This window comes from Diaporthe citri (assembly GCF_014595645.1).
Source record: "Diaporthe citri strain NFHF-8-4 chromosome Unknown scaffold_10, whole genome shotgun sequence".
Classification (NCBI taxonomy): Eukaryota; Fungi; Ascomycota; class Sordariomycetes; order Diaporthales; family Diaporthaceae; genus Diaporthe; species Diaporthe citri.
Genome location: NW_025064855.1, coordinates 1071707 through 1093008, shown reverse-complemented (window position 1 = coordinate 1093008; position 21302 = coordinate 1071707). Strand labels below are relative to the sequence as shown.

Below are 21302 nucleotides of genomic sequence, written 5' to 3'. Positions count from 1 at the left end.
TTAAATAATTAATTAAAAATAATGCAAGCGGAATATATAGATATTGGATGATATTTATATAGTAGTTTTGGTATAAATTATAGCGGAATATTTAAATTATATCTTTTAGCTATTAAAATGAGATATTTCTTATTATTATTAAAATAATAATATTTGCAATGGGGGGTGTGTTGGAAGGTGCGAGGGTTATATACCTATGTATTAGCGCTAGCTTATAAATAGGCTCCTTTTGAGCGTTTAATAGCGGGAGATTTCTCTCCTTAACACACAATAATCAACTATCATTTGCTTCATTGTTTTATCAACATACGCGCCTGTCGTCCAGATCCGACAGGACACCTGATATTCGCGAGGATCTGAGACACCGGATCAAGACTGGCGCCTCCTTCGGGCTGGCAGGGCCCCAGGGCAGAATGAGAAGCGACCAAACTCTAAACATGATTCCAGCGGGGGAGTGGGCGCAAGAGACGGAAAAGCTGAGTCGCTTGGCCCAGGGGGCGGATGTGTCTCGTGCACCTTTTTGCCCTTGGCCCGGGAGAGCGCGGTCAAACTCTTCGGTCTATCTTCTTTTTCTGGCTCTGGCGGGACCTGTGACAGGTCGGTTCTCGAAGGCCAAAGGGGTAAAAAAAAACTCTACCGTTCAGGGTCCTCCATGTGCCAGCTGGATAATGTGTGGACATACACCATAGACCACAATATGAACAGAAATACACGCTCTACAAGAGTGTATGCCATGTAACCGCATACGAGTCAAGCAGGTTCCGCTCCTCACACAGGCGAAGACGAAAAAGCCCCTTCTTGGCCTCCGGGCTATTCATCGGAGCTGGACCCAAGAGCGTTGCGCTTTCGCCCAGACATAGACCCCAGAGTCACCATCTCGCGGTGAGCGAGTGCAACCTCGTGCTCCCGATCCGAGGCTCCACCCAGATCTGCCCCCTTGCGACTCCACCACGCGCTGCTGCGTTCCACACGCTCGCTCGTTCTTCTGTGGGGCTTCCTCGGCGGGCTCATAAATCAGACGCGAGCCGGGGGGAAGGGGGAGTGGGCATCCATGTACGTATGTACTGTACGTATGTATACGTTGCTGGCAGGCAGGCTGGGACGGCAATGATGATGATACGCCCCACGCGGCAGCCCTCTCCCGGACAAGTCACTCCGAAGGGACCAGCACGCTGCATCGACACATCATCCGCGTTACGATATCCTGCCGGATGCCGGATGCATGAGGTGCTGTCGGTGTTGGTTACGTGCCTGGGGGAAATTGTCCAAATGGATGCGACTGGACCGGTCAGCGAGGTTTTGATAGTAAACGAGAGTGATCGACAGCGAATCCTATACGAACGAACGCAAAGGTCCGGAAGAAGAAAAAAGGAAATAAAACCGTCTCATGTCTGTGCTCAGCCAGTCCAGCCCTGCAGCCCTGCAGCCCGCGCGTCCCTGCCTGGGCCCTGTCTTGTTTGACTGGCTGGCAGAGGCTGGCTGGCAGAGGCTGGCTGGCAGAGGCTGGCTGGCGGCTGGCTGTTCTTGGAAGAGCTTGCGGCAACACCTGCGAAACTGCGATCATCATGGCATTTTGTCTGAGGGTGGGGGTGTGAGGTGGCAGGTGTGTTCCCCGAAGCAGAAACGCTGTGCCGTGCGATCTTCAGCACAATCCTTCCACTGCAGTGAATCAACCGCTCATCTTCGTCCCGTTTGTGCAGCCGAGTGTCGTCCCAAGAGATCGACATCCAAGATGTCACCCACCCACCTTATATTCCATTCTCTCCCCCTCCCTCCTCAGACGCAGCCAATTAATATCGCGGCAGTCTGGCAGTTTGATATAGAGTGGTTTGCTACCATAATACAGCCGAGACGAAGGGGGACCATCCACGCCGTTGTTGTTGGTCAGCCAGCTCCAAGGGGCCAGCCCTGCCCTGCGGCTAGTCAGAGCCGACGGATACCTGCATGTGTGCCTGTGAAGAAGTAAAAAGTAAGGTTGCAGAGTGGCCCGGTTCCCAATCCGGGGGATCTAGACTTCCCCATGCAACTGGTCTCGCTTGGTTATTATTACCAACACACCCCTGGCTCTGGTACACTTGTGCAGGCTATTGTATACATTATACGAGAGGCGCCGGATGAAGGCTCAACGGCTGAGCCGGTTGGATGACCGCCGAGGCTACACGCCTGTCTGGCAGTCCTCTACCTATCTGTGGTCCGGAAAAGTCATTGATCCTCCCCGCCCACAAAGCTGTCTAAAAGTAGCAGCAGGGGCAGGAAGATATTCCAAAAGCAGAGACAAGAAGCAGTGGCTGCGATGCCTGTATGACAAGACAATCGTCTGATGTTTTGGGCCTGCCTCGGTGACATGTCTGAGTTTCCCAAGACTGGGTGGCGGGAGAGTGGGTGGGTGGGATGTTGATGCCCGCCCGCCGGCGGCCTTGGGACGGAAACATCGTACCATATCTCAAATGCTACGGTATACCCGACGCTTTCATTATCATTATGATATGACGGATCGTGGTCTGGTCTCCCATGGTTCGACTTGCGATGACGCGAGCCCCCCAGCGATGGCATGCCTTGCATTGAGCCGCGCCTTTAGCAAGTGGCCGGTACCGCGGCAGACGGCGACCTGGCTTGCCCCTTCCTCTGTCATGCCTTGGCCGGCCAGCAGCTGATAAGTGGTCTGGGTCATCTCAACCTCGCCCTATGTGTGCACGTATGTCTGTATACATGTGTGCAAGTGTGTATGCACGTATGCAGGGCGGTCAGATCCCAATTGGTGGTCTTTAGCGATGGCTGTACGCGCGCTGGCATGTGGGGGGAAGGGAAGCATGCCATATTGTCATTCTGGTTATGCAGGGAGATGTGCAGAGGCTTGACAGGCTTTCCCGGATGAAACAGGTGCCGTGTGTACTGCACAACAGCATGGCACCATTGTCTTTGCTTCTTTATGAGAAGGTGAAGTCGTTGACGTGACGCAGGCTTATAAAAGTCCCTACTGGCTGGTGGGCAGGCAAGCAAGCGGGAGGAAGTTTGGTTGTCATATATCAGAAATGCTATACGTGCCTCGGTCCCGGTCCGCATGTTTCTATTGAGTGGCTTGCTGTGTTAATGTACTTGGGGATGATACAGGTGTGGGTGTACGACAGAGTACCTAGTCTCATGTGGCCAAGCAGATCGTTTGGCTGGCTTCAATTTTGGGATGGATGTCGTTCTTGATGTTACGAGCTGTCTGCAGGATGACCATGTCTTTTGTTCAAATATGGCGAAGATGGCGAAGATGAATAGACTGCATACATGAGCGGTAGGACTGCGCGGCACGTACGGTGATGACAAGCAGGGGCAGCTGTGGGATGCCGTTGAGCTTCCAAAGTTGGTACGGATGTGGTGAGGTAACGTGGGGCCAATCAGTAAGTACCCCTGGTACTCTGCAATGTGGGCAGGTACAAAGACTACCTCCATCTGCAGCCAGGTGACTTTGTGTGTGCGTTTTGTTCGGATCCACACGGCAATATGCAGGACAGGGGCCGGCCAGGCCCCCCACAACCTTGGAGAGCAAATGCACAATGGACCCCTGATTGGACACCCGTTACCACTGCAGCGGAAACGCATGTGCCAGCGTCACCCTCTTGCGGCGTGGCCACCTGGGCGAGGTGGTATCAGGCGCCCAAAACGGCCAAGTTCCCACGGTGGGGCGGGCCCCGGCTGCACGACGGTGGAGCGGGAGCCAAAAACGCCTCTTGCTTCTTTGGGCGGACCTTGCGAAACGTCCACTTTCGCAACGCTCGTTTGACGCCCTCAGATACACACTTTCCCACTCCGTGCTGCCCATCACCATTTTAGCCATCAGCACCCCATCAGCCGCCATCAACCAGTGGACCATTGGGAGATGTGCACATGCTCACACATGCTACACTATCAATACATCCGCAGCCAGGCAGAGAGACAGAATGGGAGCCGTGGCATGACTTGACATGACACGACATGACACGACACAAAATGGCTTGCAGGGCACAACAAAACACGCAAGGGATCAGCCCCAACAGACACAGCAGCATTCAAGCGACTGCAGATCGCCGGCTCGACACTGGACGAGTCGTTACGAATGGGATGAAAATACTCATTCCTGCTGCCCCGGGGGCAAGGCCAAGGCCAATCATCACAGAAAGACTGTCGATTACATGACATGGCATGTCACGGCTGCACAGCATGTTCAGAATTCCCTAGACGGCCAAGCAGGCGGGCGCGCGGGCTGCAGCAAAGCAAAGCACGCTCGCACAATCCCTCCCGTCTCGACCACGAAACAATCGGACGACGTTAAAGCTTCTCTGTTGGGTCTAAGTCGGCCGCCGTGGGCGGAACAAGCATTGGCCGGCCCGTCTGATGTTGCCTGCTGTCTAACATCCCGTTCAGCTCCGCGATTGGGTCGTTATCCGCACCAGACCATCCGCCCCGTGTCTCCTCGTCCCGGCTGCTTTGGCGGCGTTTCTCGTTGTGTGCGCTGCTTCACCTCATCCCATCTTTTCCCTGGCCTTGCCATGCTTGTGTCCACCCGCGAACAGCCTGTCCAACCCTGGGACTCGACTGGGCTGGACAGCCGGGCAGGCATGCAGGCAGGCAAGCAGGACTGGGCTGCAATGGAATGGGCGTGGAACTTGCGAACAGCATGACCCTTCATGAGCATAAGCTGAAGCTGACGCTACCGCCGTCTTCTCAAACAACCGCCCTTCGTCCTCTTCTGCGAATCGCTTTCCTTCCCGTCGAATGTTAGTGTTCTAGCTTCCAAACCTTCGCTTCTGGCTTCTTGCTTCTTCTCCTCTTCGCAGCGGGCCTTGTTCTGGTCCACATCCAGAATCCGTGCGTGCCACGTTTCTCCATTCCAAGACGGGCTGGCAGTCTAGTGTAGCATCCAGGCTCTTTATAGCCTTACCGCCTCTTACTCATTACCGTCTCGTCTCTCTCTGGTCCACCATCCGCTCGCTCGTTCTTTTGTCGGTCCCCTCCTCCGCCGCATGCACCCTTTTGGTGAGAGCCACGTCGCTTGCGCCGACGCCCGCATATCCACCGACACGGCAAAATCAGCCCTGGCTGTCTCTCTCCTTTGGTTCGTCTCAGTCTTGTACTTTACTCGGGCTGGGTCCCAGTTCCCAAGCCGAGGTGCGCAGCACAGTACAGGAGTACGGGACGTGGTGCGTCGATCTTAGCCTGCAAGCCGAGCCAGCAATAATCCTACCGGCATCTCGTCTCCGCCGGCGCACACAACAAGACAGCCCAGCGCGAGGACCCACCCATTCAAAGGGCCCCAGCTTTTGGTCATCGTCAACCCGGCTGTCGCTGCGTCCGCGCCCCTCGGTCGTCTTCCTCGCGTGCATTGCGGCCGTGTCACGCTACTCGCAGATTAGCACTGCAGGTCGCTGCCGCAACCGGTGGTTCGTTTACATCGACCATCAGCGGTCTTTGATGTCACCTCCGCTCCCATTCCCCAATCGCCCCATCTTCGTTACTTTCTCCAAAAGGAGGATAGCCTCCCTCGCCCACCTCGACCCTCAGCACCCAACCCGGGCCAAGATCTGAGCTCCTCCCCCTGCAGCCCATCCTGCTGCTGCCCGTCGGAATACCCACATATCCACCCATCCTCAACCTGGGTCGCCCACCCCTGTCGGTATCAATTGTTGGATCCCATGGAAACATCTTCTAGAATTAAAATTTCCCATCCCGCCTGCTTCGTGTGAGATCTTCTCCACGAGGCTCTCTCTCCATGTCCATGCCTTCTATTATCCTACCCTTTCCCAGAGAACTGGCTGAATGTGCTCGCCAGCGGAGGAAGCGAATGGCCTCATGTGCTCAGGGCGCAGGCCAGACATATCAACACTCGCAGCAGCACCATCATCATCAATATCAGCCTAGTTGGTCTCTGAACGACCTGAGTACTGAGCTCCTGGCCTTGATATTTGAACAGGTTGGTGACGATCCCTCCATTCTCCATATTCTGGTTTCTTAATTGATATGCCTTTGGAGAGGCCGTCTATTCCCTGAGGACTGTACTAACTGAAATCTGGCAGCTCCGAGATATCGATACTCAATATGTCTCGACCGCTCGGCTTCTCTGCCAACGGTTCAACCAGATAGCCATACCTATCGCCTACAAGACACTGGTCCTGACGGAGCGGATAGTCGCCCAGGATGCAGGGCAACACTTCCCCCAGGCTCTCGAGCATATCAGTGCTCACACACACCATGTCGTTGCCAGAAGCGACCTGGACCCCGCCGGGATCAAAAGGATCCTGGAGAGAATACGGAAACTCTCATCCGTAAGGTAAGTGGTCTCCCGCAACTCGTGGGCGACTGTCTATCTCGACCATTGTCTCGGACGTACTGACCATGCTGCCAACATAGATGGCGATACGTGGACAGAGACGCCCGCTCGGGCCGCTTCTGGCTACCATCTGATATTCTAAATGCAGAGCAGACTCGTTACAACCGCACCAAGCTGTACGTCGAGGAGCTTCCGCTCCGGGACTTTGAGGGCGAGATGCGCAACACCTACCTCCGAGCCATTCCTATCGACCTCCTGGTGTCCCTGAAGATGGCCCATCCGGCACCGCCGCTCGTCACCCGGCTGAACTCCCTCAAGCACCTCCTCCTCTCCGCCCGGCGGCTGGAGACGCTCCACTTCGAGGACCGGGGCCAGGGCACGCAGTTCGACTTCGCGCCGCACGAGCGCCTCCCGCCCCTGCGCGAGCTGACCCTCCGCTCCTACGACTGGAGGCACAGCGCCGAGGAGGTGGCGCGGCACTGGGACTTCTCGCGCATCACGTCCCTGGAGCTCATCTCGGTGCCCGTCTTCAACTTCCTCAACTCGGTCAGCTTCCGCGAGCTGGCCAACCTCCAGACCCTGCACTGCGAGGACTTCAGCGCGCACCTCCCGGACCTGCGCATCGAGGCCACGCGGCGGCTCAACCTGCTCGTCAGGTCGTACATCCGCGCCCTGTCGACGCTGCAGATTACGGTGCACACGTACCACTTCCCCGTGGACGCGCTGCTGTCGCACGCCCGCTCGCTGACGACGCTGCGGCTCCGCGACCACACGGGCTTCGGCGAGGAGGACCGGCGCTGCCCGACCATCTACCACGAGGACCTGGCGCTCCTGGCGCAGCGGATGCGCCAGGTGCAGGTGCTCGAGCTGGACATGGACGTGGTGCACACGGACCCGCCGCAGTTCCTGCGGGCGGCCTGCTCGTTCCCGGCCCTGCACACGCTGACGCTGCACGTGCAGACGGTCCTGCACCCCTTCGAGGTCGTGCACCCGGGCGCCGACCGCGACCGCGACGCCGCCATGCGCACGCTGCAGTTCCTCGTGCGAAACAAGGCGGGCGGGGTCCCCTGGCGGTCCATCACCATCAACGTCGGCGGGTGGAAGAAGGTCATGGTCCGCCGCCTCAGCGAGCCCTGGCGCAGGCAGAACGAGCGCGGCGTCTTTGCCGAGCGGTGCTTCGTCGTCGAGCGCAACGCCGGCACCGGCGAAATGAGCGTCCGCGAGGAGGTCGCTGTCGAGGCCAGCCGGCAGGCCACGCCTGAGGAGGAGGATGTCGAGGGGGATGAGGAGGAAGACGACGAGGACGAAGAGATGTCCGACGATGAATGAATGATTCAGTTATTAATAAGGGGGGAAACAAGAAGGATTTCCAACCATGGTCCCAGACTGTGCAAGGGAGAAAGACACATTGCATTGCTCGAGAGCATGACTGAATCGGATTACAAAAAGGAAGATCAAACCAGAAGCATTTTATTGGAAGCCAGTAACATCCACCATTTCGGGGTCGGGCGGTGAATCAAATTGAGTGGAAGGAAAGAAGATCATTCTCGTGGCGCGCCCAAATGGAACCAGGCGCATCACAGCACAGCACCGCACGGCACACATGGAGCAAGGGCGTCAAACCAACGGGGGCGCGGGTTCATTCATCGGGGTTTTATGATATGTTGTTCGTTACATGGGCATAAGGGTTGTAAATAGAACGTACAATTTTGGCATGGTCTGTCTACCCACATCATGGTCTACCCACACCAAATTTCGCCCACTTGGCGCTCCTATCCCTCTCTTCTTCCACTTGCTGGGTCATGTCTTGTTTCAACTACTATGTTTGGAGGCTTCCATGTGAAATCGTACGTGTCGGCCGAGTGATGGCATTGCTGTGATGCTTCCCCTTTAGAGCCATCTCAGATTTCCGCGCCCCCCCCCCCGGGCGGCGAGACCCAATTCGCCTTTGTCATCTGGTACACATTTCCCAGAACCGAAGCCATGGACCAATACAACGAGGAGGGCGCGTGTCCCCTGGGCACCCTGGGTGCTACATATCTAAATGATAATACTGGCCAGCAGCACATGTGGGAGATCGAGCATCATTGTACCAGTACGTCCCCTGGGGAGGAGGGAGGAAAGCCGGACAAGGAAGCCGTATTGTGGAGACACAGCTATATTTATACAAGAGCCTGTCTATCCTGGCCGTCGACACACACCTTGGGGACGGTGGACATCGCGGTCTTGAAGTGATATACGATTGCTTCCTCTCGATCAGGGGCCCTTCGAGGGGAAGGAGAGGCCCGGGAAGCCACACGCATATACCGAGAGTGACAGACAAGGGTCAACTTGAGCCTTCTTGTTCAACAGGGTGGCGCGGTACCTTCTCTTCAGAGAGGCGGGGAGAAACGATGGAGCCAGGGTGCCGCCGACAAGACATGAGGCCGGTTGGGCCGACAGATGAATGTATGGACGGGAGCCTGGCACATTAGACCTTGTTCTTGGTCCACGAGGAGCGATGGTACCTATTCTATTCATGTTCGGTGTGCGCGACCGGGCATATGATATTTGTTTGCGAGCCTGTCTTCTACATTGTCCGCTTACCCATCTGGCCTGGAGCAAGGGTCCACCGCTTCACTGGTTCTGGGAGCCTTTTGAGAAAGCAGGCTGGAGAGAATCAGGAAACCAGGAGGGGAAGGATATATTAGCGTAGAGCGGGCGGGAAGGTGGACCAGACCTTACGCGGTGAATGGAGACAGACACCCCTGACCACGAGTCCGGAGTTATGGGTGCGCATGAGCCCACCTTCAGGAGGAAGGCAAGCTGCTCAAGTTAGTCCCCTCCAATACTTGGATTATAAAGCCAGATACACACAAGTGTGCCCAACAAGGTCATCCAGCAGATTTGTAGGCAGGGCAACAACACGGCAGCAAAATCTTCGATGGCGTGGCCCAACTTGAGCATTCGTGTGGCGCACAAAACCACCATTTGTCCTCACCTTGAGCATCACCAATGGAAAACTCCATCTAGCATTGCCAGTCTTGCAGCCCCAGCTTATCAGCCTCCAAATAGCGCACGGCGCGAGTATCAGCCCTGCTTCATGCTCTGGTCAACTGTTTTTGTTAGCACGGCCACTAGTTTATACACGAAATACTACTGAACGAGGATTCAATGCTGGCAGCTCGAGTCGTGCTGATGATCTATATATCTGGGAATCAAAAGCACACCTTATGAAACAGGCTCAGTTCTGACTAGCCCCGGGCGGAGGTGCATGCTCCAGTCACCGGACTCTTTGACTCTTTGATCAGTCAGCCTTGCTGGCTCTCCACGCCCGACTTCTGACCTCCGAGCCGTCTCCGCGGCATTTGAAATAGGAAAATCTGTTCTGGGAATAAGAAAGAGGTGGCCGTCTGGATCGTGGCGTTTCCGATACCCCAATGGGACAACAGCCAGAAACGTAATGCCGAACCTCGCACGCCAGCAGATAGTTCGTGCGAGACGTCGTCTCCTTGCAGCCCATGATACTCTCGGGGAACAAATACCACCCTCTCCTTGGCCAGCTTCTGAAGAAACTAGAATTCCACATGGTGCTGTGATAAAAGAGGTGGGCTCTCCAAAACTCACCGCGGGAGTCAACCGATGGAACATGACCTCAACACAGAGCGCGCGCGCGTCCCATTCCAATCCCAAACGTCCGGGCCGTTTCCTAGATGACAACGAGGAATATTATCCCTCTAGGCCGGAGCGATCTCCCCAAACTCCCCGGAAGACCGTGGCGGGATGCGCGGGACGGAGTATCTCGCGGGCGCCACCCGCCCATGGGTGCAGCTAGCGGGATTGGGAAACACGACGAGGACCAATCTTCTTTCGCACTAGTAAACTCAAGCAAATTGTACGTTCGTGCGATGTTATTGATTGCCGAGGCATATAGAGGCTCCATGGGCCTATAGGATACGGGAGTGAGTATATACTTGGGCCTCTGGTGCGCCCGGTCCCCTGAGAGGGCGGTCCCGGATCTACAAGTCCAAGCTGTGATACCCTGCGGCGCTGGGCACGTGGAAATGGTAATTATATCACCAGAGCCATGAGATCGCATTGTAGGAAAGTGGGGAGTTCTGCAGCTGTCAAAGGGATGTGAGAGTTTCGCTCAGGCTGTCTGGTCTCTGCATATGCGGCACGGCCATTTTGTGAATACGATAGTTACAGGCCCGGCAGTCTCATAAACGTTGATAGGTTTAGGTTTGTTCGATTTTACCGGCAGTGAGAACATCCCAGCGGTATTCGGCAAAGGAGGGGGGGGTGTGTGTTCTCAAAGCTCATGCAATTTGAACTGAAGCGAAGGAAGATGGTAGAATAGATATCTGCACGAAGCACGAGAAGCACAAGACATTAACATATCGTCACTCAGTACACCTAAATCGACCAATCCCACCGACGAACCCATGTAAATGACATATACAGCTTAGCCCTCCTGGGAGATAGATGACAGTGTCCAGCCTGGAAGATACACCAGGCGTCGCGCAATTACAGGAGAGCATCCCGGTGCCGAGAATCCAACATTCAGCAATTTTCGTGGGAGTTCCGGGAGCAAAATACCTGAGCCTTTGATCTTACTGACTAGGGCTGGATCTATTTAGACTCAGATGTCTCCCTCCGTGGTGGTCCATGCTTTACCCAACACCTTTGAATATCCCACGCACTTCTGCGCACCAAACAGGTCATAAACCCAATAGATACGCTCAGCACAATGAATGTGCATCATCAATGGACTACATCCCGTAAACGCTAAGAACAGGTCACCACTTGGCTCCCCAAAAGGCAACAATCGTGTCCTCCGGGGCTCAGGACTGCACTGCTCTCGACTTCAGAGCTCACCCCGTATACAACCCGGAAGCGAGTACACGGGGCATCACAGGATAACCGAGTGTCGATTGAAGCTCTCAGTCACCTTCCAATGAATGAAAGCTTTTGGACTCTCAACGCTGAGAAACTTGGCTGCCACCATCTTCCCAAGACGATGCAAGCATCGCCAAATCTAAATTACCCGCGGTTGGCGCGATACCACATCGCACCAAAGGCATGCACCCAGTGTACAAAAGAGAAGAACCCCTTTAGTCTCAACAAATTCATATGCATTGCCACCGTTGCTGATTTGAGAAAAAAAAACCTCGACTTCACCGCCCTCTCAACCTCAAGCACCTGTGGTGCAGCTTCGCAATGCTCGCCTCGCGCTGCCGCTGTGGCCGTACACCGCACACTTGTACTCGGTGCTAACCGATATGTCGGTGTTAACAGGTCAGGTATCCACAAGGGAGGGATGGGGGCGCACACACCCACGCCACCGAAACACTGTGCGGGCCTCAGCAACAACAAGGGTCCCCACACCCACATATGCTTGCATCATCGGCCCGGTGCGAATCAATCACGCGAGACGAGAGGGAGACAAAAACGGAAAGAGGAAAACACAGGAGAGGCATCCAACGAGGAGTGCAAGGGGGGAGGAGGAGGGGTGAGGGCCAGGCCCGCCCGCCCACGTGAAGCGGGCAGATCTACCGCACAGTCCCAACCCGTACAAGCTCGCCTGCACAGTACGTGCGCATCCCACGGGCAATCGCCAGAGCCCCGGCGCCATTCGAGGTCGAGGTCCGAAAGGCACACGGCAGGTCGAGGAGTGAAATTTCTTTCTGACTCGTCACTCCGATCGGTCCTCCCAGCCCCCTCTTCCCCCACCCCTGTCCAACGTGGCTCCTCCGTCCTCTCGACCTCGTGCGCTCCCCTCCATCGAATGCCCCCTTGTCCCGAGACAAGCGACGATGCGGCTTGCCCGAAACCCCCGACCTTGCGGGACCCAGGCAAGCGGGACGGGAATGGGGGCCAGAGGTGGGAAGGGAAGTGCATGCCTCCAAGATGTTATGTGTCCTGCGTTACATGTGAGCCAGTGGATGGGGACGGGATGCGCGGGATCTCCCATGAGGGGGGGGGGCATGAGCGCATGGTTCAGCAGCCGGCACAACCCCTGTTGCGCGACGAACCGCCAACTTGCTTTTTTCTCCCCCTGGCTTCTGTGCGCGTGTTCTTTTTGCTTCTCGAATTTCCCACTGTCCCGCGCTGCGTGCCGTTCCGCTGAACCATTCACGGCAAATTGTCGTCATTTAAACTTCGCACTCGCTTCTCCGCACACGCCAGATGGGGGGTATATGACCACAGTTCTCCAGCCAAGACATGGACTGGCCATTGGATCCCTCTTGCTGGGTCCCAACAAAATCAGCGGACGAGCAGAGGACTGGAGCTGGTCTATGTGCTGTAATATGCCTACCACTGCAGGGAGGCTGAGTCAGGAGCTGGCACGGTGAGGCTCCTGAGACGTGGTGCGGGTGAAGCTGCCTCCAATGAGAAGTATAGTTGCCAAGATATCAGCTTCACAGTCAAAGTACAAGCAGACACAAAAAGAAATGTACTCTCTTGATCCAGTACCAGGTAGACAATGCTTGCCGAGAAGAGTGGGTCGCTTTGTGCTCAGCATGAACGCAGCACCCGGTCAAGCAGCTCGCTCGCCCGGAGTTCTCAGCTCTGCACAGGCGAGGCAGCTCAAAGCTCCAGGATGGGATACACTTGCCCCGCTGATTGGGCTCGAAATGTTTCATGATGCTGCGTTGTGGATTGCCAAAGTGCAGGGGGAAAAAAGGTGTGGTGGTCAGCTGAGCTCTCCAACTCGGCAGATTTTGGGAGCCACTGCAGCGAGTAAACACACTCTTTGGTCCCACAAAAACTAGGTTTGAGACTCAACAACTTGGTCGAGTCTCTCTGGCACAAGGTGGCCTCGTTTCCCTCCCATGATCGAGGTTGAACAAGCGCCACATGGTGGCATATGGCCTCCTCGCTTGAGGGCCAGGCCTCGGATGAATCTTGGTGCAGTGCCGCAGCGCCAACGCTTGGGTACAGTTTCCAGACCATGGTTGTCGTGAACGAGTAAAATCGGACTATAGTAAACGCCCAAGACTCTCGAGTCCCTTTCCAGAGTCTTTGCAAGTAGCGCAAGTCAGAGCGGTGTAGCGAAATGCTCTTTGCAACCCAAGGTGCCGAAGTCTCCACCCGGTCGCATAGACGAGACCCAGCCAGATTCCGACTATATTGTTGTCAAATTAGACTTAAGGTCATTCCCACAAGCTTGCTGGGCTGCCTTTGTGTCTTCGCAATTCTCCAAGTCTTGAATTGATCGTGCTTTCCTCAGGTTTTGGACAACGGGGTGGATTACCTTGATTATATGTCGGTGGCTTCAGAGTCAGCAGTCCAAGCTTGTAAATACAAGTGGGCCATTGCTTCCGTATGAGTTCGTTGTGTAGCCTTTAAGAGAGCCTCTAGGCTTATGTTTCTTGATTCCATCCGAAGACTGGTCATCGCATCGTCGCAAATTCTTCGGCTTCGCATGTGACTCTCGCAAGGAACGGTTCGGTCGAGTGGGGTTTCCAAGGCACCTGCAGCATTAGGCTCGGTCAGAATACATCTCGTTGGGAGGTTTAAGGCACGCTACATCATCAGGGGGTTTCGATCCGTGATGTCAAATACCTGATGAAGCCGCCGCCCCGACGAGCGCCAGCAGCTCCCACAAGTAGCGCCACATGATCCACAAGAATAGATCAGGCTTCTACAACGACTCCAGATGCAGTCCTGTGAGACGATTAGCGAAGTATTCCGCATCTCCTCCGGGAAAGATCTCGAACCTACTTTTAGGGCCCACAGCTGCGTTCAGGTGCACTCTTCGCAGGTCACCACAGGGGTTTGCAGCCCACTAATTGGCGACACCGAGGTGGAGCGAAACTCCAGCGCGAAGTTAACATAGTCAACTGCCGCTTTTTTAAAGCACACCCATCTCTCAAATTTGAGCACAGCCAACAATGGTCTGCGCCACGAAGGGTACCAGCCTTCTGAACTCGTGCACAAGGCACAACCTCCACTTGCTGCGCAATGTTTTGAACGTGGGGTAGGATAACAAGGGCAAAAGCTGCCGCTTTCTGCCTGGACTTTCCGTCTGTGTCATTTCGTGATGCCGAAACGCGTTGGCACGGACGAGCTTGTGAACAAGGCTGAGTCCTGCGACTGGACAAGGCTGAAGCGTCGCTTTCTCGTAAAATCCATCTTATCCGCGAGAGAGGAAGGCCAGGGTGTGGTTTTATCAAGCTCGGACGTTCGGGATGCAGTCGTACGATTTCGAAAGGAAAGGTCCATGCCTCTTTTGGTCTTGGAAGCCTGCAGCATCGTGGGCAACTGCTCCTTGCGTCAGCCAGTCCAACCAATACAACAGGTGCCGAGTGCGTAGCTTGCAGGTGCTCTGCATGCACGCGGCTATTTGCAGCAGGTTGGCAAGCACATGACCCTCTTACTTCTGCTCCGGAAGCAAGCTACCTCTCCATGCCTTGTCCGCGCGAGCGAGAGAGGGACGTTTGGTGGCGCCAGAGCGCAAGCCGTCTGCCTGAGAGCCTCATGGAGCAGTAAGTCCGTTGTGATGCGATGCACAGTTGGCCAGAGAATGCAGCACTGGAGGCAAGATTTGGACACGGTTCTTCGGTAGACCGTCCAGGTCAAAATAGGACCCAAACTCCCGTCGACGCTCGAGTGGTCAGTGCTGGATTCTGTGCAACGCTCAGAAACATTGCGCACCAGGGCATTCAGCCTGGCTCGCTGACTGTATTCATGCGCAGCCGCTGGCTAACTCGCCGGGAAGAGGGGTCTGTAGCCTTCCATGGGTGTCGCGGCAGCGAGTTATGGGTGTCCTGGTCGGCTTCGCACGTTGAGCTAGAAGCAAGGAACACCAGGACTGGGTAAAGTTATTCTCTTGAAGGTAGCGCACATGCTAGGCTGTACCTTCCACCGAACCAGGTCAGCTGTGGCTGGCTCGGCCTTGGTCAGCCTTTTTGGTCGCCTGGCGCTAGACCGCTGGTCTGAGGAATACAACCGACATCTCGACTCGTGGATGGACAGCCACCAAGGCTCGACTTTCCTGCCCAAACCTTCTTGAGCCACCGCTCTTGCCTGGACCGGCCACATGATCGCGTACCGTGGGAATTTTGTCGTTTGGTTCGCTGGTACAGCTCCGGGCAAATCTCCGTGGACGGCTGGTAGCTCGGTAGCTCCAAGGCCGGGCCGTGTCGCGAGCCTAAAGCTGGGATATCCCGCCTGTAAAGCGGCATAGTCCCTTGGTGCTTGTGACGTGTGGCGTGATTCAGCGTGGTAGACGAACGGAGACTCCGAGTTAGTGCTTGCCTGTTCGCAATGCGCGAGTGGTAGATCCAGTGCTGGCCGATCGTGCCGATTCACTTGGGTTCGGTCCGCTAGTCGGACAACGATGGGCGGTGCCCAGCACCAGGCGGGATAGGGGTTGCCCAACGCTCAGACTGGTAACAGGATGAAGCGTGGTGACCAAAGTTGCGTCAAGGACCTGGACAAGGCAGCCCAGCGTGTTTCTAGCGGCGGCGTTGTCTACCAAAGTTCGGTCAGTGACTGGCCTAACGCTGCCGGTCTGTCGAGCACCCCTCGCACAATGTCACCAAAAACCGGCACCAGCTTGGATGTGGATTGTAACAACGGAGGTGACGGTCCCAAACTTCACGACTGTGATGTGTGCCGTTGATGGTTGCTTTGACGAGCGTGATGGGCTACTCCCAGCAGCGGTGGGTTCTACCGCCGCTGCTGGTGATTTTCTATCGGCTCGAGAGATCAAGGAATGAATGAATTAAGTCTAGGTAGCCCCGGTGGAAATGTTTACTTTATGAGGAAATGTGCCGCTTGATACCACAGTACAGATTCGAGTAGGGCACCCAGGTTTATCTGAGCAGCATGAGCGTTGGTGTTTTGGCCGCTGACTGCGCCAGAAGGCACAATGGCACTCCAACGTTTTGAAGGCCAATGTGAATACGGTGCTTACCAGTCTGCCTGCGTGGACGGCAAGAAGAGACGGTCAGTAACAAGGGAGTGCAGGTGTGCAGCAGCCGCAGCGCAGTCTCAGCCGTATTGGCGGCTACAGAAACGGAGCTCTGGAGCTGAGGCAGCTCTGCCTACGAGGGGCCGAGGCCAAGCAACAGGGCAGGAACTATGGACCCATGGATCATCCCGCCCGTCAACTGAACAATCCTGCAGTAGCTTCCGTCTACGAGAGAGAGGAAAGTTGGCGGCTGCTGGCCAAGGCAATATTTCGTTGACAGTTGCCCAGCGCCTGGAGTACTCTGCAGGTGCTACGCTAATTACCTATCTACGCGATCGCCTACGTGCAAATTTGTCTGGATCTGAGCTGTGATGACTTCAGAAGGTATACGAACACAGAAAGAGAGAGAGAGGGTGAGAGAGAGGCGAAGGAGAATGAGAGAAAAAGGAAGGAAGGATGGGTGATGTGTGTGTGGTATCCATCCTTGGAAGGAGGCCGAATGCCACTTACTCTCACTTCCCTCACTTCCCTGACACCGACTGCCACAGACTGACAAGTGATGTTGCCATCAACGGAGAATCCGCCCCGCGGAACGTCAACCAGCCATCCCGTCTGCACCTCTCCCCCCCCCCCCCCCCCGAATCGTATCAGTACAACCTGACAACACATCAAGCACGTATGCTCGCCAAAGGACACCGTGATCGGTCCCCTCTCCGATCAAGATCCATCATCTCGCAGCAATTGCCCACCCGATCCACCATGCGACCCCCCTGGCTACTGCAGCAATTATTATGTATTGACCCCACGAGCCCAGACGAACCCTTTATCTGAGTGCTTTGGTACGCCAGTGTGTTCCCACAATTCTGCCGGCGCCAAAAATCCAATGTAAGTCATTCGTTGGCCTGCCCGAGCCCGTTACTCACGCTCCTGCTGCTGAGCAAGGATGCCCGCTGCTGCGAGGCCCTCTCCTGACCAAGCTCTACGCGATGGTCTCCAACAGGACACAGGCCTTTTGCTCCAGCTGGGAGGGGCCCAGCACCGTACACTCTCTGCCGTGAACAGAGGGGCAATGGCGGTGATGATAGTCATGACCTCGGGACCTGAGCGAGCAGAGTGCCATCCAGGACAACCTCGGATGTGAACGTTGCAGCTGTGCTGTGTGGACAAACGAACACGCCCATCCGTTCCCACTCGACCATCACCTGCTTACCTAGGCTAATACCCAGGAGGCACGCGTCGGAGATTATCCCTACGACACAGTCCATCCGGCGTGCCAAACGTTTTCCCAGCCCGTGCCAAACCCCCAAATCCCAGCACCAACTTGGGAAAACCTCGTGGCTGACAGCGAGGCCCGTCAATGCCACAATGCCCAAACCCATGCCCGGCCAGCCCACTGCAAGGGCAGACCCGCACGCAGCCAATGCGCGCACGCACTTTGGAGGCGGCCGAACTCCTCTCCCACTCTCTGTTTCTCACACAGTCTCTGTCGACCGTCCTGCCCCCCGTCAACCCAAGCGGAGGCACTGCTCGTACCTGCTGGCACAGTGTGCGCCCAGAACTGCAGCCAACATCCCAGCACAGCAAAGCCTCGAACGATGGAACCGGACCCCTCATCGCGAGCCTATCTCGCTGCGGCCCAGCTCCACAGAAAATAACCCCTCTGGACCGCCTGGGCGCAGCTGACGCCGAGGGGAGGGGATCAGAAGTGGGAAGGGGGGACGCGGAACACGCAGCCAGCATCCTAGGAGGGAGGCTACTGCAGCCCACCCGCGCCCGTCGTCGTTCGTCTTTGGCTTTTCTGCCTGGTCCGTCATGTCTTGTTCTCTTTATCCTGCCTGTTCTGTCGGGCCACACCCGCAAAGGGGGGAGGGGGACGAGAGGGGAGCTGCCCGCCCCGCCGTTGTAACATTACCCAGGTAGGCAATACTTGGGTAGAGAACGGGTATCTCAAGGTTTGGGCCTGCGGGAACTATGCTTTCTGGGTCTTCGGCGTTTCGTCCTCTAGACGAAATTCACGGCAGAAACGACGAAGTGATGGAATGGCATCACGCAGGGCGTCTTTCCCGTCTAGTGCCCTCTGTAGTCTAAACTATGTTTTTACCGCCTGGCCGCCCGTCAGACAGGCAGGTCGAGGCTTTCTTGAAACGAAGTCACATCGGTTGGCTGTGGGCAGTTCGATGCCTCGGGTCTCGGATCGTGGGGAGGTGGGATGGTTCACAGATGACGGGACGGAACCAAGCAGCATAGCACGGCAGAGATGGGAGGGAGACGGGAAATCTTGTGTGTTTTGGCTGTCAATGGCCTTGATCGGACCAAAGCAACATCATGTTATATTTGTCATTGTTTCGTTCCTCGCAGAACTGTTCCAACGCACGTCTTTGGTTTGCCCTATCTCCCCTGCCCCCCCCCCCCGCCAGAACAAGCTTGCAGGTAGGCCAGACAAGATAGATAAGATGTTGTAAGTGGAAGAGGGATGGATGATTTGTACAAAGAGAACGGAGAACAAAAACAACATATTTTTGCATGGACAGACATGACCCAAAAGTAAGCAAAGGAGGCAGGAAATAGCACAATAGTCACGAAAACAGAACGAAATAAAAAGCAAGACTTTGTTGCAGCCTTCTCTTCTGCCGTGAGGCAATCCTTCTTTCAACCCCTCCAAATTTGCTGTGGTGCTCTCGCCTCTGTACATGAGGCAGGAAGAAACAAAATGCCAAGACAGATGCATGAGAGGTACATAAAAAAACCAAGAAGAAAAAAAAAGATGAATCCCCGGCATTACTTATGTTTCCTTGCTGCAGAAATAAGCATAGCTGAGAAAAAGCAGAGGGCTAGCTGTTAGGAGTGTTTGTCGCCAAACCGGGGAGATCTAGTTGCTGAATGCCCGCCCACAGCAGTTGCCAAATCGTGCGAGTTCCCCTCCGCCGCCTCTGTTTGTTGCTGGCATACCCATCGTTTGGTGGCATTTGGCTCTTCAAGACATGCAATAGTGGGCCTGAGTTTCAATTCCCGATCTCCTGTAATCCCTTCTTCTCTCGCCTCGTCCCACCGAGTAACGCGGCATTCCGTCCAACTTCCAAATTACCCATCCATGCCCGAGCGGCCAAGTTAATCCATGGCAGACAATCTTCCAAACAATCGGGGGGTATCATAGTAGTTCGAGAAAAGCAAACCGAGTTGTCGATGAGTGTGAGGATGCTGGAAAGTCGAAAGATTAAGAAAACGCGTGCTTCACAAACGGTTGGATCAAGACTGTCCAGCAGCGATGTATCGATGCCGTCCATAGGCCTGGCTACCGTCACGTGTGGCGCTGTGAGCCTGCTCGTCATCACGCAAAGGCGCATTCTTCCGTGAATCGTCATCGACCGAGTCCCGGTTCCCAAGTATCACCTGCGCATGGCTTTCGGGCACCTCCGCACCGTGACCAATTCTCCTCAAGCCTCCCAGTCCTCCTAGGTCCGTCGGTTCAGGCGTCCAAGCATGTTCTGATCGATATCACGGCTCGAGTCAGAGCTTGGCGGCGGCCGTGGAGGTGGGTGCTCCATCAAGCTGCTCAAGGCCATCACACTGCCTCCTTGCTGCCCAGCTTGAGAAGGCGCATTAGGACTCTCTCGGAGTTGGCCAGGAGTAGAGGTTCTGTCTGGAGGCGGGTACTCGTATTGCGGCGGAGTGCCACCAGGCGCGGAGGATGCGGGAGAGCGTCTTCGTGGGTCAGGTTCACCGTAGACGTGCGGAGGGGGCAAGCGTTGCCCGTGCTCCTCCTCGTGCAGGCGTCGCTGTGGGACACCGCTTCGGTCTTCCGGAGGTGGTGGGTAGTAAGAGCCCGTGGGCGAGGGTAGCGCGTAATTGTCCGACGGAGGATACGGCTGTTGCGAGCCACCAGCGGGTGGCTGAGGCGCCCCTCCAGGCTGTCCTGGTTGCGCTCCTCCCTGCGGCAACGGCTGTCCAAAGGCGCCAAATAGAGGCGTCCCGGGAGGCACACCACCGGGTACAGCCGACACTGGGACGAAAGCAGTGGTCGAGGATGAGGAAACAGGCTGAAAAATGCACTCATTGCCCGTCTTTCTGCAATTTGTACACTTTCCATCGGGGGTCTGGCTGTAACCACTGCAACGAATCTAGACACGTTCAAGGTCAGTAAGCAACCGCGCACGCCGGGTCCTCAAAACGTCGCAAGAGAAATTTGCTACTAACTTTACGTTTGCGGCAGTAACGACATGCTATCGAAGTCCTCTGGCGTGGTGCTGCCTGTTGCGGCGGACCGCCTGGTCCGCGCGCATACTCAGGAGGGTAGGCACCGTAGGGAGGCCCGGAAGGAGGTCGGTAGCCACCATAGTTGTAAGGCTCGGGTTGAGGATGTGGCGGGAAGGACCCGCCGCGTGAGTAGTAGTCGCGTGGCTCAACTCCGTAGTGTCGCTGGTCCGGCGGCGCCTGGACAGGAGGCAAGTTATACATACTGCCAGGCGGAGCAGGATAGCCGTTTGGGCCACCGGTGGGAGAAGCAGAGTAGGTTCCGCGCGACCTAGGATCTGGAGGTGGTGGGTATCGGCTCGCGCCATAAGCCGGATGAGCGTCATGAATTGGCGGAAGAGTCACGGTCGCTTGAGGAGGAGGAGGCAAGTGGTGGTAGGTTGGCCTTGAGCGATCGTCTTCTTCACCAGGAGGCGGTGGATAGGCGGACTCTTGGCTTTCTCGAGGGGGATGGCCCCTGCCGCCGTCCTGATCTGACATCCTAAACTGGCGGACTGTGCTCGGCGCCAGCCTGACAACGGCTCGAACAAGCCGAACGAGCAAGTTGCAGGAGGGTCGTCAGGAGTCTATTGTTTTCCGTGTCTCCCAAGAGGTGATTCTAGAGGCAGCTGCTTTGCGACAGTGGCGTGACCGCTGAGCCGTGTCAAAACAAGCGACCTAGCTGGCGGCGGTATTCGCAGTGGTGGTGGCAACAGTTCTTCTAATCGTAGTGAGTGGTGTTGTGTACCACACTTGTCGCACAGCTCAATGTGATGCTGCATGCACCAGGGTTGAGGTGGACGCGATCCAGGTGGGGTGGAGACCCCAGTCAATTGAAGGCTGTGGATGGAGTGATGTTGCGCTGGTGTGTGTGAG

General features: G+C 55.9%; 4 protein-coding genes across 4 annotated transcripts; 2 read left to right on the top strand and 2 right to left on the bottom strand.

Annotated features, from left to right (window-relative positions):
- Positions 1-2479: 2479 nt before the first annotated feature.
- On the bottom strand, positions 2480-5351 carry INS49_003512 (uncharacterized protein; the record flags this gene model as incomplete). Its single annotated transcript, XM_043164306.1, has 2 exons — positions 2480-2683; positions 5268-5351. The coding sequence occupies 2 exons, from the start codon at positions 5349-5351 to the stop codon at positions 2480-2482; spliced, it is 288 nt and encodes a 95-aa protein (XP_043019071.1).
- Positions 5352-5809: 458 nt separating this feature from the next.
- Positions 5810-7624, top strand: INS49_003511 (uncharacterized protein; the record flags this gene model as incomplete). The annotated part of the gene is made up of 3 exons (XM_043164305.1): positions 5810-5938; positions 6042-6295; positions 6376-7624. 3 exons carry the CDS (start codon positions 5810-5812, stop codon positions 7622-7624), a joined length of 1632 nt encoding a protein of 543 aa, XP_043019070.1.
- Positions 7625-15680: 8056 nt separating this feature from the next.
- On the top strand, positions 15681-15926 carry INS49_003510 (uncharacterized protein; the record flags this gene model as incomplete). The annotated part of the gene is made up of 2 exons (XM_043164304.1): positions 15681-15864; positions 15922-15926. The coding sequence occupies 2 exons, from the start codon at positions 15681-15683 to the stop codon at positions 15924-15926; spliced, it is 189 nt and encodes a 62-aa protein (XP_043019069.1).
- Positions 15927-19648: 3722 nt separating this feature from the next.
- Positions 19649-20927, bottom strand: INS49_003509 (uncharacterized protein; the record flags this gene model as incomplete). Its single annotated transcript, XM_043164303.1, has 2 exons — positions 19649-20314; positions 20391-20927. 2 exons carry the CDS (start codon positions 20925-20927, stop codon positions 19649-19651), a joined length of 1203 nt encoding a protein of 400 aa, XP_043019068.1.
- Positions 20928-21302: the final 375 nt, after the last annotated feature.